Genomic DNA, 16,931 nt, shown 5'->3' with positions numbered 1-16,931 from the left:
CACTGCCTTGCAACCCACAGTGGAGTATGGACTTAAGCAGAAATTATAGTGGGTGCTGATACTGTAAAAACAGATAATCAGACATCTCTCCTCTTCATTGAAGTACATAAACCATCTATGAAGGAATTATGTAAAAAAAAAATCTTAATCTGATCAAGCATCTAGGTCTTTCAGATAATTAAAAGGAATTAAGAAGGAGAAACACCTGTTGCGTGACAACATGTGGATATAATCAGTGAAATCCAGACTATGAGAAATGCTCTGTGGAATGTTCAGACTTCTTTAAAAAAATGAAAAAAAAAAAACAACAGAAATGAAAGAGGAATATAGATGATGTAAGGGGCATATCTGCCATTTGGAATGTATGGACCTTATCTGGATTTGATTCAAACGAAACAAAATACACAAATTTAAAAAATGGAAACAGATTTTAACAGTGAGCAGATACTCAATGGTATTAAATTCTCTCTCTTTCATTGTGTGTGTGTGTATGTAATAATGACATTGTGAATATGTTTTTTAGAAAAGTATGTCATTTACACACTTGCACACAAATGAAATACTATCATATTTATTTTTAACTTTTTAATTTAAATTTTAGTTAACATATCGTGCAATATTGGTGTCAGGAGTAGAATTCAGTGATTCATCACTTACATACAACACCCGGTGCTCATGCCAACAAGTGCATGTTTTAATACCCGTCACCCATCTAGCCCATCCCCCACCCATCTCCCTCCATCCACCCTTAGTTTCTTCTCTATCTTTGTCTAAATACATGTTTTGTTTCCTTTCCTCCTTTTTTTCTTTTCCCCCTTCCCATATGTTTATCTGTTTTCTTTCTTAAATTCCACATCTGAGTGGTATGGTTGTAGGGTATTTGTCTTTCTCTGACTGCCTTATTTCACTTAGAAATGCTATAATATTATATTATTGCTTCAAAATTACCAGGTGGGATGGGGAGAGAGTGAGTGGAGTTGATGATAGTTGAAGCTGAGCGTGCATACATGATTTTTTTTTACTTTTGTTTTTGTTTAAAACATCCAATTATTAAACTGTTTTGAACAAGGGAAACGTAAAAGATGTTACAGATTGTTGATATTCTTGCAGATTTTGTTGCTCTCAAGCGTAGTAGCTAGCAAAATCCCCAAATTCTGTGAGTTGAAAGAGAAGTTACAGGGGATCAAAGATGAAGATGATCAAGTAGATCAAGAAAACCATAAAAATAAAAAAATTAACGTGAAGTATGATTTACTTACATTTTTCTGGCTGATAAATCAAGTTACAGTGCATCATATGAAGAGTTATCAAAGCCATAAGTGTAGACATAAAAGGAATGAGTAAAACCAGGGCCCAGGCCCCTGAGTGCTGGATGTAAGATATTCCCAGAAAGACAACAGTTGCTTTCAGGTTCATGATCCAACAAAACCTGTGATACACAGACAGACAGAAATAAAAAGACCATTCAGTTACTTCAGAGAACAATTGCTAATTTTAATGCTTTGATATAAATGTAAGCTATGAGGTGGTGGCCTGTTAGCTGAACTAGAATTGGCGAATATTGTTTATTAGACTTCTTTTTTTTTAAAAAAGTGTCGTGGTACTAGAGAAGCCATAGACAATACTTAATCAAATATGTCTAATGAATAGTACCTATAGCAGTAAGTAGTCTGGTTTGTAATTTTGGGGACATAATCTATGTCTCTCAACCTTTCACTGGGTCTAAATCCCTGCTATTAGAATCCCATTGCAGAGGAGGGGTCTTAACACTAATTTTACAAATTTATTGAGGTTAAATTAAATACAATAAAATACCTGCTTGAATATATAGTTTTATGAGTTTTGATAAATTTTTCAGTTGGGCAAACACTAATAGATTATCACTAAGGTTTAAAGGGCCTACCTGGTTAGATCAGGCCCACCCAGGATTCCAGGATAATCTCTTCTTTGAATAATTTAAAATCAAATTATTAGAGACATTTTTAAAAAAAGATTTTATTTATTTTAGAGAGAGAGAGAGGTAGAGAGAGTGTGCGAGTGGCAGAAGGGGCAGAGGGAGAGGGAGAGAGAGCCTCAAGCAGACTCCCTGCTGAGCAAGGAGCCTGAGGGGTTCGACCCTATGACCCTGACATCATGACCTGAGCCAAAAGCAAGACTCGGATGCTTAACTGACTGAGCCACCCAGGTGCCCCTAGAGACTTTAATTATATTGCAAAATCCCTTCACTTTTGCCATATAACAACATAATCAGGGGTTGATATCCTGTTGTCTCTGCCATATTCTATTGAGAGGAGGCAGGTCACAGGTTCTGCCCAGACTCTAGGGGATGGGTCTGTCAAGAGTGTGACCACTCAGGCTCATCCTATGGCATTTCCTCTGCATGTTCTAATTATTCCATTCTTCCTTCTTTCCTTCCTCCCTCCCTTCCTCTCTGTCTCTCCTTCCCTCCCACCCTCCTTTCTTCCTTCATTCCTCCCTCCCTCCTACCCTCCTTTCTTCCCTCCCCTCCCCTCCTCTCCCCTCCCCTCCCCTCCTCTCCCCTCCCCTCCTCTCCCCTTCCCTCCTTTTCCATCCCTTTGCTTTCCCTTCCCCCCTTTCCCTTCCCTCCTCTCCTCTCCTTTCCCCTCCCCTCCCTTCCCCTTTCCCTTACCTTCCTTTTTCTTTCTTCCTCTAAGTGAAAGAGGAAACAGAGTCAACCGGTAAGAATGGCTATGGGGAGAGGATATTGAAGGTTTGAGGAGAAAAGAGGTTTGAACTCATTTAAAGGAGGAGGAGGAGAAAGATTGTATACCGGTTACTTGCTAGGTAATGCTAAGGGGCCACTTGAGGTTGGTCATGAACATAGGTGCTTGGCTGATTCAGTTGCCAGAAGCCTGTGGTTCTTAATCTCAGGGTGGTGAGTTCAAGCCCATGTTGGGTGTGGAGTGTACTGAATAAAAAAGTACTCTTTTTATCTGGCTTCTTTCATTTAGCATAATTAGTTTGAAATTGATCCATGTTTTTTTTCTTTTATCAGTTCATTCCTTCATATTGCCAAAAAGTATTCTATTACATAAATATAACACAATTCATCTATCTATTTATCTGTTGATGGACAGTTTTTTCAACTTATGGCTATTACGAATAATGCTCTTATAAACATTCACGTACCAGTCTTCATATAGATATAGACTTTCATTTTCTTTGGGGAAAAAAACCTAGGAGTGTAATGGCTAGATGGTATAGTAGATGAATATTTAACATTTTAAGAAATTTCCAAATGGTTTTCAAGGAATTGTAACATTTTGCACCAAGTGCAACCTGTGTATGAGAGTTCTAATAACTCCTTCGAATATCTCTAATACATTTTGGCCAACAGTTGGTATGATCAGTCTTTAATTTTAGCGGTTTTAATAGATGTGTGTTCGTATCCTATTGTGGTTTTATTTTGCATTTCCCTAATGACTATATATCTTCTTTGGTGAAATTGCTGTTCAAAACTTTTGCCACTTTAAAGCAAAACAAGGTTGTTTATTTTCTTTTTATTGAATTTTAAGAGTTCTTTATATATTCTGGATGCAAGTCTTTCATCAAATATATGATTACCAAATATTTTCTCTCAGTCTGTGTCTTGTCTTTTCATTTCTTAACAGTGTCTTTTGGAGAGCATAAATTTTTAATTTTGATGAAGCCCAAATATTAATATTTTTTTCCCTCTTAAGGATTATGCTTTTAGTGTTGTATCTAGGAAATTTTCCCCTAACCCAAGGTCACAAGAATTTTCCAAGTCTGTTTCAGAGAAGATATTGTAGCATTGGAGACCTGAACTGATTCAATTGAATTCTCACAGCTGTGTTATTGCAGAGCCATGAGTAGGAACCATCTGTCCTGGTGCAGCCTCTAAGAAGAGGTTAACTTGAGTATGTGTTCTTTTTATACTTCTTTCCAGGTCTAAGTTCATGACACCACCATTTCCTCATTAATATAAGCTTTAACATTTGAAATTACCTTTCACTCATGCTTCTCACCATGTTTTATATATTATTAATTATAAATATTGTTTTTTCTCTTTGGAATGGTGCTCAAATGACATGAATTTATGGGGTGTGTGGGTGGGTCAGTTGGTTAAGTGTCTGCCTTTGGCTCAGGTCAGGATCCCAGAGTACAATGGGAAGCCATTTGAAGGCGATTGATTATGGGGCTGAAATGATCTTTTTTTTTAAAGATTTTATTTATTTGACAGAGAGAGAGATAACGAGAGCAGGAACATGAGCAAGGAGAGTGGGAGAGGGAGAAGCAGGCTTCCCGCTGAGCAGGGAGCCAGATGCGGGGCTCGATCCCAGGACCCTGGGACCACTACCTGAGACAAAGGCAGACGCTTAACGACTGAGCCACCCAGGTGCCCCTGAAATGATCTTCTTTTACATGGATAAAAGAAAGGATTATTGTTTCAGATCTATGCACAGGGGCTGGTAAGGAGACCAATCACAGCTACCGTAGTCTGGAGGAGAGCTAGGAGTGAACTGGAGTGGGGGTAGCAAAATCAAGGGAGAGAGGGAAATAGATGTGTGATGTATATTTGGAAATGAGACATGTGCTCAGCTAGCCTTGCCCCTTTGCTGTCTTATAAACATGGTTGCTCATTTCCATCCCTATAACTTTTTTTTGACTCATAAAAGTTTATTTAACAAAAAAGTTCAATATGAAAATGCACACGACCTGATTTCTACATTGTAGTAAGACAGGTACTGTGGAGAGGAGACACGTGGAAGCAGTTGATTTCTTCTGATGAACACGCCCATTATTTATACTTGTTCCAAGGCTTCTAACATGATGATACTGTTTCCTCCTATCACCACCATTCCGATATTGTTCTATGGCCCACTAGTTGCCATCTCCACACATTCATCTATCACAAGATTCATAAACAGATCAAACCCCCACAATATTCCTTGGATATGTCTGCCACCATTTAATTTCAATGATAATTTCTTGTCCATAAATTTTTTCAACTCGGGAGGGTGAGCTTTGCTCACGGTGTCTACTCGGCGAGCTCAAAGATGCCCCCCTATAACTTTTTTTTTTTTTAAAGATTTTGTTTATTTATTTATTTATTTATTGAGAGAGAGAGTGAGCCCAAGTGCGGGGAGGGACAGAAGGAGAGGGAGAAGGAGACTCCCTGATGAGCAGGGAGCCCACCACAAGGCTTGATTCCAGGACCCTGAGATCATGATGTGAGCCTAAGGCAGATGCTTAACCGTCTGAGCCACTCAGGTGCTCCCATATTTATACCTTTTCTCACTTAACTAAAGTCCATGTCAAGTCTCTTTTCCTTCATTCAATATTCTCTTGAATAGAAATTCTCTGAACTTCTAAAACAATCCGTGCTGCAATGATTTCACTTTTGTCAGTTTTGTCTTCTCACAGATTGTAAGATCCCTGACAGCAACACCTTATTCTTTGTCTCCACAGGACATAACATGGTTCTAGGCCCATCATATAGGGATAGTAAATAAGTAATTGATGAATAACATGGCATCTCATAAAAACCAAGTGATCAACCAAGGACATACAAAAACAAATTTTCAATAATTGACCTAGGAAAGTAATCAAACATCAAACATGGCCATGCTGAGGAAACTGGTTTACTATAATCCACTACCAAAAACTTGTCACAGTGCAGGCGAGACACAAAGCTAGAGTTTTGTAGGACAACTGGATGAAGTTCCCAGGCTCAGTCTTGGGTCATCCTGTTATGCTGTTGCAAGCTGCATGCTTGAGTTGTGGCTGAAGCAACTGAGAGAAGCTGGAGCTACCTCAGTGTTATAGTTCTTTCAATCTGTAGGAAACTCTTTTTTTAAATGTTCAATATTGCTGAGAAAATCCAAGAGGACGTTGTCTGGCTCCTCAGAACACCACATGGTGATGTAAACTAAATCGCTCTAAAGAGGGTCAAGGAAAATTACAATTATTCCAAGACTTAAATCTTGTGAAAGGTAGTTAGAAACAAAAGAATTATAGTGTTGACTAGCTATGTATAGGAAGAGATTTCACACTAAGTACTAAATGTATTTTAACAAATGCCATCCAACCTATTTGATTGTGTAATTTTCTGGAAGAATTACCTAGTACAGGCATGTTTTCTATATGTCTTTATTGATCCATGGACAGGATAAGCCATAGATAATTAAAGGTGAAATTGTATATGTATCAACTGTAAAAAAATAAAAGAAATAAAAATCCACAGTCTTCAAACTCACCATTAAGACTCCTTTCATCTCATAGCTCACTAGCAAATTGAGTATATAAAACACCTCTCACACAGAAAGTCAGAGAGCAAGGCACTAAAGCAAAATAAATACCAGTGATTAAGGAAAATTGAAAGCAGCCATAAAAATATGTTTCTTTAGTCTACTTTTAAATACAGACTGGGAACTGCAAATAACTGGGAGTACATATAAGTCCAATTTTTTTGTTTGTTTGTTTTCGTGGGTCTATGGTATTGAATACAAATAAGGAAAAGAAACTTGTTGCTGCAAACCTCAGCAATCCTTTTGAGATTATTTCTTTTAAACATTCGCCTTAACTTATTTAGTAATCATGATTAAAGTCGCTCAAATACTTTGTTATTTCTTAGGCTGCCCCATTTTGACATACGTGAGTTATTTTCAGTGATTTTAGGGAAAATGGTTTAAATTGGCTTTTCTTAACCCAAGAAGATACCAAGAGGAAAGGCAAGCTCTCAGGTCTCTGTGGTTGTAGTGGACAATGTACAGAGTTCAGGGAGAATATTTTATTTTGCACTGAGCAATATTGAGATAATTCACCAGGGGATTTGTGGTTCTTCAATGGGATAAAATTGAACTGTTTAGAAAAGTCAAGGAAACACTTGGATGCTGATTTCCTGGTGGATGGTGGTTGTCAATGGTTGCTTCTTTTAGCATAACCATTGACCCATTGAAGTACTTCAAAGAATACTCTGGTGGCCATGAATTTGAGAAAGAAGAAGCAAATGGAAATTTTGCAGTTCTAGATACTTTTTATCTATAATTTTTTTCAACACTGCAGTTAAAGAAAAGGCATTTAATAAAGGAAGAGTGTTGGTTTTGGTGAATAGACAGCACGATTAAAGTAAAAAAGTATATTTTTAATTAAGAAATTTAGGAGAATGTCTCACTCTTTCTCTCTTGCTCTCCTTGCCTTTGCTTCTTTTAACTTACTCTCATTCCCTTTCTCTCTTGGGTCCTCCCTCCCCTCTCCTTTTTTTGCCAACATCCTAACCCTAACAGTTGTTCCTGTATATCATTTTCTTATTTCCTTTATTTAAGATTTTTAGACCACTGCATGTTTACTGATGAAAGTAAGTCCCTAGTCATGTACCTACCAAGTTGAAAAGCGACCAAGCAGGGCTTAAGAAAAAGAAGGAACAGTAGGACATGTAAAAAATTTGCCTTTCTTTCTTTTTTTCCTCAATTTTCTTTGGTTTCCACAATTATATGTTGGAGAGGAATTCTGAGTGTATTTCCCGGAAGCTTACAACTTTGGCAAAAGTAAAGAAGGAGGTGTCTGTTGTATTTAGAGTGGGTGGGAAGCATTTGTTAAGCTTGGCTAGAACCCATGCAAATAGAATTTTGGAAGGTTTAGTGATTTTTTTTTTGTTAAAGCTATTTACAGGCTATTCCTCAGTATGGAACTCAGATGATATTTTGAGTATTAATACAATTATTCCATGAACTGCTTTCATTTTGTTGGCTGAAATGTACATTACAAATTATGATTTTAATATTGCAGAATTAAGTAGATTCATATTTCATTTCTCTTCTCAAGGATTAGGTAGAATTTCTCAATCAGATAGATTTCTAAGTATGGTGAAAAATAGCTATGAATCGTCAAAACTTTTCAAAGTTGCCTAGCATCTGGTATGTGCACTCAAACAATGTTCACTTCCATTTCTTTTCAAAGTTATCTCTAGACCACCTTAGTATCCCCTTTCCTTATATCTCTGGAATTGTTTTCAAAATTCTGAAGCACGTGATAAAAGTGGTATACATTTCCCAGCTATGCTTCCAGGAAATTCTGATCTTGGAAGTTGTGGGTGGGGTCTAGGAAACATTTTAAAATAAAACCCTTAAATGATTCTCAAAATCAGACAACTGCTTGAGAGTAGTAGTTCTTAAACCCGACTACTTAGGCAGCTAAAAAAAAAAAAAAAAATATTCCTGGTCTCTGGATCTCGCCTCAAACCAATATATATGGAACCTTTGATGCCAAGGCCCAGGAATCAGTATTTTTAAGAGCCCTCAGTTGGCTTTTATGTCCATCTAAGATTGAGACTCGCTGCTTTCAAGCAACACTCAAGTGAATATTAAAACAGCTTCTGAAAAAACATTCCGTGGGATAATAAATTTTTACCTTTAGTGTTTCCTTAAGAAAAAGCTATTAAATTCAAGTAAGTATTAACATCAGAATATTTTAGTGTGAGACAAATATTATGTAGAGTCAGTCTGAGTACCAGATATTCAAAATTTCTGGGATAGAATAAGTTAGTCTCCAGATTTTTTTCAAGAACTCTACCAATATTCTATTTGGACTTTTAAATCATGTATAATTCACTCTGGTAACTAGTTAGGAACAGACTATGATATGCAGATTGGATGCAAATTACCAGGTGAAGTAAGTAGAGAAATGTGGAAGCAAGATTTGAAGTTAATTGCAGTAGAATTTAAAATTATGGTTATAGACAGACTTAATTATCCACCTCTCTTTTTGCTTCCAGAAAAGATACTGCACAGGTGTATTTACCTAGAAAATCTCCAGTGTGGTGACTCTTAATTGCACACCTCAGATTTTGGAAAATGCTGGAAGAGCCAGGTTCTAATCTAGATAACGGCACAAGGATGTTGGAAGATTATTATGCCTCTTGATTTTAGGGAGTTTAGTTTTATTCTTTCAATAAGGTACATAGTTGAGGAAGATCCAGTACCAGATGGTAATGTTGGCTAGGAGTGGTTTTCTCACCTACATTTGGCAGCTCTACTCGGAAGTGGTGCTTTCAATGTTCGAGACTTCCAGTCTATACTATTTAACATAATCACTGGGAAGCTTTAGGTGGTATAGATGCAATGACACATCTCATTAAAGGTCCTGTAACTAGGAACATCTGACATCTGTGCTGAAAATAGAACTGGATGCAGCCTTCAAGTGGTTACAGATTCAAGTGGTATGCTGTTTTTTAAGACACTACTGAAATTCATTATATTAACGAAACTTGTATTTTCTAGAGGCATTTTTGACATGGAGAAATAGATTTTAAATTAAGGCACTGCCCATTTAAAGATGGGCTCCTCTTAAATGTGTTCCCTCTTGCCCAGAATTTAGACAATGATTTTAGCTGATTTGTCATTTAATAACAATAGCTACCCTAATTTGAATACCTATGATGTGCTAGGATACTTTATATATAAGCTATAAACCGCCGTCCAGTTTATTCCCATTTTGTGGATGAGGGACTGGTACCCAGAGAGGTCAAGGGACTTGCCAAAAAGTAGAAAACTCCTGTGACAGAGTCAGGATCCTTTCAGCTTTCTGGCTGCCCCATAGGGTCTCTGTCCATCTTGCCACCCACCCTGCAGTACATACAGCAATAGAGTTAATATTCTTTTCCATAAATTACAAAAAGCAGCTGCCCATAGCAGTTTCCCTGTAGCCTGGTACTATAAACTTAACCCCACCCCCGCCAAAAACAGAAACAACCAGATTCAGCCTTCAAGAAGCTTACTATCCAGAGAGTCCTTTAGCACATGAAAGAGTAAGACCTTGATTCCTCATGCACAATTCTAGGTGCTTTTTTTTTTTAATTAATTAATTAATTAATTATTTATTTATTTTTTAAAGATTTTATTTATTTATTTGAGAGAGAGAGAATGAGAGATAGAGAGCACGAGAGGGAAGAGGGTCAGAGGGAGAAGCAGACTCCCTGCCGAGCAGGGAGCCCGATGAGGGACTCGATCCCGGGACTCCAGGATCATGACCTGAGCCGAAGGCAGTTGCTCAACGAACTGAGCCACCCAGGCGCCCTTTTTTTTTTTAGATTCCATTTATTTATTTGAGAGACAAAGAGCACAAGCAGAAGGAGGGGCAGAGGGAGAAGCTGACTCCCCACTGATCAGGGAGCCCAATGTGGGGTTCCATGGGGCTCAATCCCAGGACCCTGGGATCATGGCCTGAGCTGAAAGCAGATGCTTAACCGACTGAGCCACTCAGGTACCTTACATTTCTAGGTGCTTTAATGTTAGGTTTTAAAAATTCTGCATGATTCTTTTCTTTTTTTAGAGATTTATTTATTTATTTTTTAGAGAGAGAGAGGAGAAAGCACACAAGTGTGTTGGAAAGGGGCAGAGGGAGAGGGAGAGAGAGAATCTCAACAGACTCCCCACTGAGCAGGGAGCTGATGTGGGCTAGATCTCTTGACCCTGTGATCATGACCTGAGCTGAAAACCAAGAGTCAGATGTTCAACCAACTGAGCCATCCAGGCACCCGTGCATGATTCTTTTTATTAGAGATTTTAGTGAAATTAGGAAATAATAAGACACACTGAAATGTGCTCATCCTAAATTTGGCCTGGCTCCTCACTGCTGCAGAAATTCATTTTTACCCCACTCCCCATCCCCCCTTTAAAGACCTAAAGTACAAACCCATTGGGAGTCCCTCCCTTTCCCAAAGGAAATATTTCATTCATATAATGTCTCCTTTGTAATCAACACTGAGAAATGTCACTTTGATTAAACACAACTCTGAATGACTAAGACCACAGTACAATAAATTCTCCAGAGCTATCTCTCAGAACAACTGATTGCTCTCCAGTCTTAATCCTCCAGAGTCTTATTTAATCAAAATGATGTTGCTAATTAAGGATTAAAACCTCCGAATAGAATAAAAAAGAAGGATTTTTCTTTCTCCTTTGGGCAGGTCAAGGAGGCAGAATTTGCTATAAGGAAGTAAAGAGTCCCTTCCACCTTTGGTAAAACTGCATTATTTTCTGACATTTTGGACTGAATCCAAAATAGGCCTGAGTGCTTTGTAATATTAATATAATTGGAAGTGGGGGGAGAAAGAAAGAAAGAAAGAAAGAAAGAAAGAAAGAAAGAAAGAAAGAAAGAAAGAAAGAAAGAAAGAAAGAAAGAAAGAAAGAAAGAAAGAAAGAAAGAAAGAAAAAGAAAGAAAGAAAGAAAGAGCAAGAAAGAGGGAGAGAGAAAGAAAAGGAAAGAAAGAAACTGACTGCCTTGGGTAGTTATATATACAGAGATTATTTATGCTACATTTTTTTCATTTAATGCTTTAAATATGAATTTTCTTTAAATGTTTTGTCTGATTCTGTCTGTGCCTTGATTTCTTCCATTGCTAACATTGCTGGAAATACAGAATATTTAGAAAAATGTTGACAACTCATTTCACAGAAAAGAGGGAACAAAAGAATATTCTCATATCTACTTGACATTCGCTGATGAATAATAACAACAAAATACTCTACCTTAAGATTGAAATTTTTTTTTGAATTCGTATTTGATAATAAAAATTGGTTCCTTAAAACCACATAAAATTGTGTAAGAACTCACTGGGAGGAAAAAGATTCACAGAAAGGCAGTTTGATTTTCATGGAATATAAACTCTTTTAGGTGTTAAGGGTGAAGTGGATGCCAAACAGAAGTGCTGGCTGATGTTTCAACAAATTGTAAAATACTTTTTCTGTCCTTTTTTTATCTTCTCTCTGCACTGTCCTGTGAATTTATAATCTCTGCCAAATTCGCCTCTTACGGTGTAGACAGAACTAATAACAGCTACCATTTATGATCCCCTACTATGTGCCAGATTCTCTGCCTGCAAGACACACATTATTGCCTCTAATAAAACCCAAGAAGAGGTATTATTGATAGCCCTTCACAAATGATTAAACTGAGACTTAATAGAGAAGATCAGATAGCTCGTGTTAAGTAGAGTCGAGGCCTATTTGGCTCCAAAGCCACCTTCTATTCAGTATGACAAGCCAGTGTCTGTGCCTGACTCATAGGCCCCCCGCACTTACTGGCTGAATCCTGTCCCAGGCACTGTCACGTCGTCACTTGACCCAGGCCAGTCAATGACAAACACCGAATTACTACCATCAAAATGGGACGAGAGAGCAAACAATGAGAAACCCCAGAAGGGAGAGGAATGTCATAAGGCTCATTTCACGCCTAGCCAGTACAACTTACCAGTTAAAAAAAGACATTTGTTTCTGGGATCCACGCTCCTGAAGGTTGTAGGCACCCGGTGGACAAATGATGGCTCTCATTCCTCCTGTACCAAGGCAGATGGCCAACAGGGCTGTGTAGAACAGCCTCTTCTGCTCCTCCTTTGGTATATGGTTAATCATGTGGTGAGTGCCTATATAGAAATCTTCCAAGGGAAAAGCAACCACGGATAACAAAGCAGTGCCTGTAGATAGAGAAAAAAGGAGAATAAATATGGCACAGACCAACCCAATCACCAAACCACATTATAAATAAGGTTTTTCCTCTGAAAGGAGCATCATTATGGCATTGTCTCCCTGAAATATTTGTTAGTCACTGCGATTCTGGAGACAGCATGATTTTTCTAAACGTGAAATTTTTCTTCACTCTGTGTTTTAATTAATCCAGGGGCCTAGGTTTTCCCCTCTTCAACTTGACCTATCTTCTCCCACAGAGTGTATGAGCAAGTCATGTCCATTTTAACAACATTTGGATATAGATCATATAAGAAACGAGAGATGCCTCTAATCTCACCCCCCAGAGAAAGCCACTGTTAGGAAGGGTTATTTGTTCTCAGTCACTAGAGTGATAGAAAACTCAAAGATCTCAGACTTGTCAGGAGCCTGTTAAAGAAAATGTTTTACGGAGAACATTATCATAGCGGAAAGAAGAACACAGATCTCTGTGCCTTTTCTACTTCTCTTTCTCCTTTTCATGCCCTTTGATTTCTTTCACTTCTTATGGCCCTGAGCAGAGCCATCTTGGCGCACACAGAGGTGAGAAGGTGAGGTGGGTGATTCAGTAACGGGCAGGAGGAGGAGCAGGGAGGACAGGAAGGGACAAGGGATGGGGGTCCAGCCTCTTCTCACTTTCATCTCAGCGGGACCACACTCGAACACTTTCCTTGTTTAATAGAAATTACGATTCAATTCCATACTTTTGTGTAGCTCTTTAAATTCTGTAAAACATTTATATGTATTATATTGTTTCATCTTGGAAAAACTTGGTGATGTCAGAAGATAGATTTTCTTATTCCAATTTTCCAAAAAAAAAAAAAAATCCAGGTTCGGTGAGTTTAAGGGACTTGCCCAATGTTACAGAGTAACCCAGATATAATCTGGGCTTTACTAATTTAGCATTCATATTTTTCATATGATTTTTTATACGGTGGCTGTATGTGGTTAGTTTTCTCAATTGGACTATAAGTTCCTTAGAGGCAGAAATTGGGTCTAATGTTTTATCTCCCTTACAGTGGCTTTTATAATCTGAAGAATATATGCACTCAATATGTGGTAACAAATTGATTTACCATGAGAGCCGGTCCTTTAAATTACTGAGTTTGAAATGTTTCAATTTAAGTTGGGCCAGATATGATGCCAACTACTTCTCTCTGCCACTCGATCCTCCTCGTCTCTGGAAGTGTGATGTGAGGCCTGGCGAGGCTAAGGGCTATCCAGAGGGGGTGGGCAGAGGAGTGACTTCTTGCAGCAACCATATACTTAAAGACAAAGCACTCTTAGTAGTTCCTTTGTGTAAATTAGAAAGACACCCTACTTCCATCTTTTGAGGAAACGTCATAATATACTGATTTCATTAGATCAAAACTTTGTTTTTATCTGTTGTAAAATTGAAGTAATAAAGATACAAGTCTATGACATGTATGAGAGGAAGTCTCCTCTCTGACGTGTGCTGTATTGTGTCCTCCAAAATCAGCACACATACTTGGTAGCTCTGTATAAAACACCAGGATGCATCATATCCTTTGCTGGGTGGTTGGAGTCCCCTGGTGTGCTCTCCAGGAGCTAACGAGTCCATCAGAGAAGACAGACATTCAGGTGGAAATTAGATTATGATGTGGTAAGTGAAATTATAGAGGTATGATTAGAATGTGGTTGAGCAAGGTGGGTCTTGAAGGAAGGACAGGATTTTTCAAGTCTTGGCTATGGAGTAGAAAGATAAAGGAAGGTTGACAATTTCCGGCATAGAAAGAAAGCGTAAGTAACAGTAGAGAAGTAGGGTAGGGGATTAGAGGCAAGCAAAAGTTCAGCATGGTTGAGGTCATATACTGAGACAAAAGTCTGGAAAGATAAATTTGGGACAGATTGTAAAGGTTCTTATGTACTAAATTGGATTTTGTTTTTTAGATAATAGAGCCGATATGTAGATTTATTCTATAGATTTATATAGCTATATATAGATTTATTCTTATTTATTCTTAGTGTTGTTAGTAGAAAGGTATATGGATTGGAGTCATACTGACCTCTAATAGCCCAGTAAATAGGCCATTGTGACGGTCAAGAAAAAGAAAACTGCATTTTTGAGCTAAGGGTTAACATTTGAAACAGAAGACATATTTTTGATAGAACCTCTGATACTCAGTGACTGGTTGGAATTTGATGGCAGCCGTGAGTGGGGGGCACAAGGAAATGGCTTTTCATAAGAAAATGAATGGATATGGAGTTGATTTAGGTCTTTTATTTGTCAAATTCTAAAACTGGGACTCAGGCCTAGTCTGATGGGTTATGCAGGAATTTAGACTGATAGGAATTGCCATGTTAAATAAGAAGTTGCCAAGTGCCATGGGTATGGCCTGTTACCAAGACAAGAAGAGTAAATCATTCAGACACTTGCTTAAATGTCTTCTTATCAGAAAACATTCTCTGATACAGAACAGCAACCATGTTTCTGTCTAGTCTGCCCTGTCTCCCCCTTACCCACCTATATTTTTCATTGTAACACTCCTGAGCACCTGACATAATATCATTTGCTTGTTTATTTTCTCTTTCCCACACTGGAAAGTCAACTTTGGCAGACAAGAGACTGCTTTCTTTTCTGTTGCATTCCCAGATCCTGGGATAAGGCCAGAGTGGTCACTGAAGAATATTTGTTGAATGTTGACTGAATATTTGCCATGCCGTAACTTCATTTTTACTTAACAAAGCTGACGCAGTAAAGAGTTATAAGTTTGAATCACACTCTAACTGATGAATGGTGAATGGTAATTTATCACCTGTCTGAAATTGGGGGATATGTTGAATACCCGATATCCACCCCTTCCTCATTTATCTCCTCCCCTTTCCCCCCAAACCTGCATTTCTGTTACATTTCACAGTATCAGTGAACCACATACTAGCTTCCTAAGTTCCTCAGCTCAGAAACTTGGAGTTAATTTTTGTTCCTCCATCATATTTGTGCTCTTGTTTAGTTGCCAAGTTTTTATGGTTTTCCACATGGTCTGTCCTGGATGGACACTTCTCCTAGACCGTCCTCCTGAGATGTTCTGGTCTCCCTCTATTTAACCTCTCACTGTGGTTTCCTATCCTGTTTATTGAAGAAAAACATTTCCCAGATGTTTTTCATATATCTTCAGTGACTCCTTGTTGTCCAGAAGAACAACTTGAACTTTTTAGCCCCAAATTCTAAACTGTTCATCAACTTACTTTCTATACCTTATCAAACAATCTTGATATTTCCCCAACATTTCCCAGGATCACTTCACTCCCAAAGTTTTGTAGATACATTTATTTTTCTCTATGTAAAGAAGTTTAGTGTAACATTTGGATTCACTCATTTATTTAGCATGTAGCCATAGTTCATAATATAGAAATCACACCTCCATATGCAATCTTACTCTATGACTAATTAAAAACCACCTTTTGATGAAAACATTCTTCAATTATTCTACCTGAACTTCAAAAACCTTTTTAGCACATTTCATCTTAGTTGTGAAACAAATGAACTTCATGTTTCACATAGAATTTGTCATGAATTTGGGCTTGGGGTAGGAAGGGGGAAAAGGAGGGTGTTTGAAGGAGTACAGAAGACAGGTATGTAAAGAGCTAATTACCATAAAATACAATCAGTACAACAATATAGGCATCAAAGCATCCAAAGCATCCACACACACACATATGCACATACGTTTACTAGCGTCCTTCAAATGATACAGAGAACAAAGTAAATTGAAACAACATTCTTATTTCATTTAATACATTTTACACTAAGAGCAAGATTAGGATAAGAGAGAGTAAAAACTCTAACAAAAATCTATTCAATTAAGTTGCAAAACGATCCAGTCAGAAGAGGTCACTCACCTAGAAAATGTAGACATAAGCAAGCATATACCAGTTTGTTTCTTCCTAGACAGACATCAGCAAGCCATCCCACAAACATAGGGCTAAGTATTGAAGTTCCAATAAAACACAAGTTCAAAATGGCTGCCTGGTAATTGGGATAGCCAAGCTTGACAGTGCAAAAGGGGATCATATTGCAGACGACTTCAAAGAAAGTGAACCTCTCACACATCTCCACCAGAAGCAAGCAGATTCCAACCCGAATTTTTTTCACGGCGCATGCCGAAGCAAAATAACCAGTATGTCTTAGAGTTTTCTCCTTCTCAGGGCTGTGATGTAAGGATACTCGCTCATCCATTGTTTTAAAGTCTGTAACAGGCATGACTACCCTCCTTGAATGCAACTTATGTCAGTGTTTTGAACTTGGTGATTTTTTTACTCCCACCCTTCTAATGAAAAAATAAGTAAGATCTTTGCTTTGAATTTCACAACTCCATGCTAAAGTTTCATAAGGTTTTTTGCACATTAACGTGGGGGAGCACAGGAGAGGAGACCCAAGTATTTAAATGTTCACGGTAGCCCAGTGTAGCCAAATCTGATGTGTTTGTC

General features: G+C 38.0%; 1 protein-coding gene and 1 pseudogene across 1 annotated transcript in view; both read right to left on the bottom strand.

The window, feature by feature from the left end:
• Positions 1 to 16,704, bottom strand: part of SLC15A5 (solute carrier family 15 member 5) — a 93,705-nt gene extending 77,001 nt beyond the window's left edge. Inside the window, exons 1-3 of the mRNA XM_027595350.1 lie at positions 16,344 to 16,704; positions 12,232 to 12,454; positions 1,260 to 1,429 (exon numbers count right to left, since the gene is read on the bottom strand). Of these exons, the coding sequence (XP_027451151.1) occupies positions 1,260 to 1,429; positions 12,232 to 12,454; positions 16,344 to 16,704 (754 nt within the window). The remainder of the gene's footprint in view (positions 1 to 1,259; positions 1,430 to 12,231; positions 12,455 to 16,343) is intronic.
• Positions 4,785 to 5,009, bottom strand: LOC113922942 (annotated as a pseudogene).
• Positions 16,705 to 16,931: the final 227 nt, after the last annotated feature.

This window comes from Zalophus californianus, chromosome 9 (assembly GCF_009762305.2).
Source record: "Zalophus californianus isolate mZalCal1 chromosome 9, mZalCal1.pri.v2, whole genome shotgun sequence".
Classification (NCBI taxonomy): domain Eukaryota; kingdom Metazoa; phylum Chordata; class Mammalia; order Carnivora; family Otariidae; genus Zalophus; species Zalophus californianus.
Note: the sequence above shows the minus strand (reverse complement) of the source record. Positions and strands in the feature narration are given on the sequence as shown.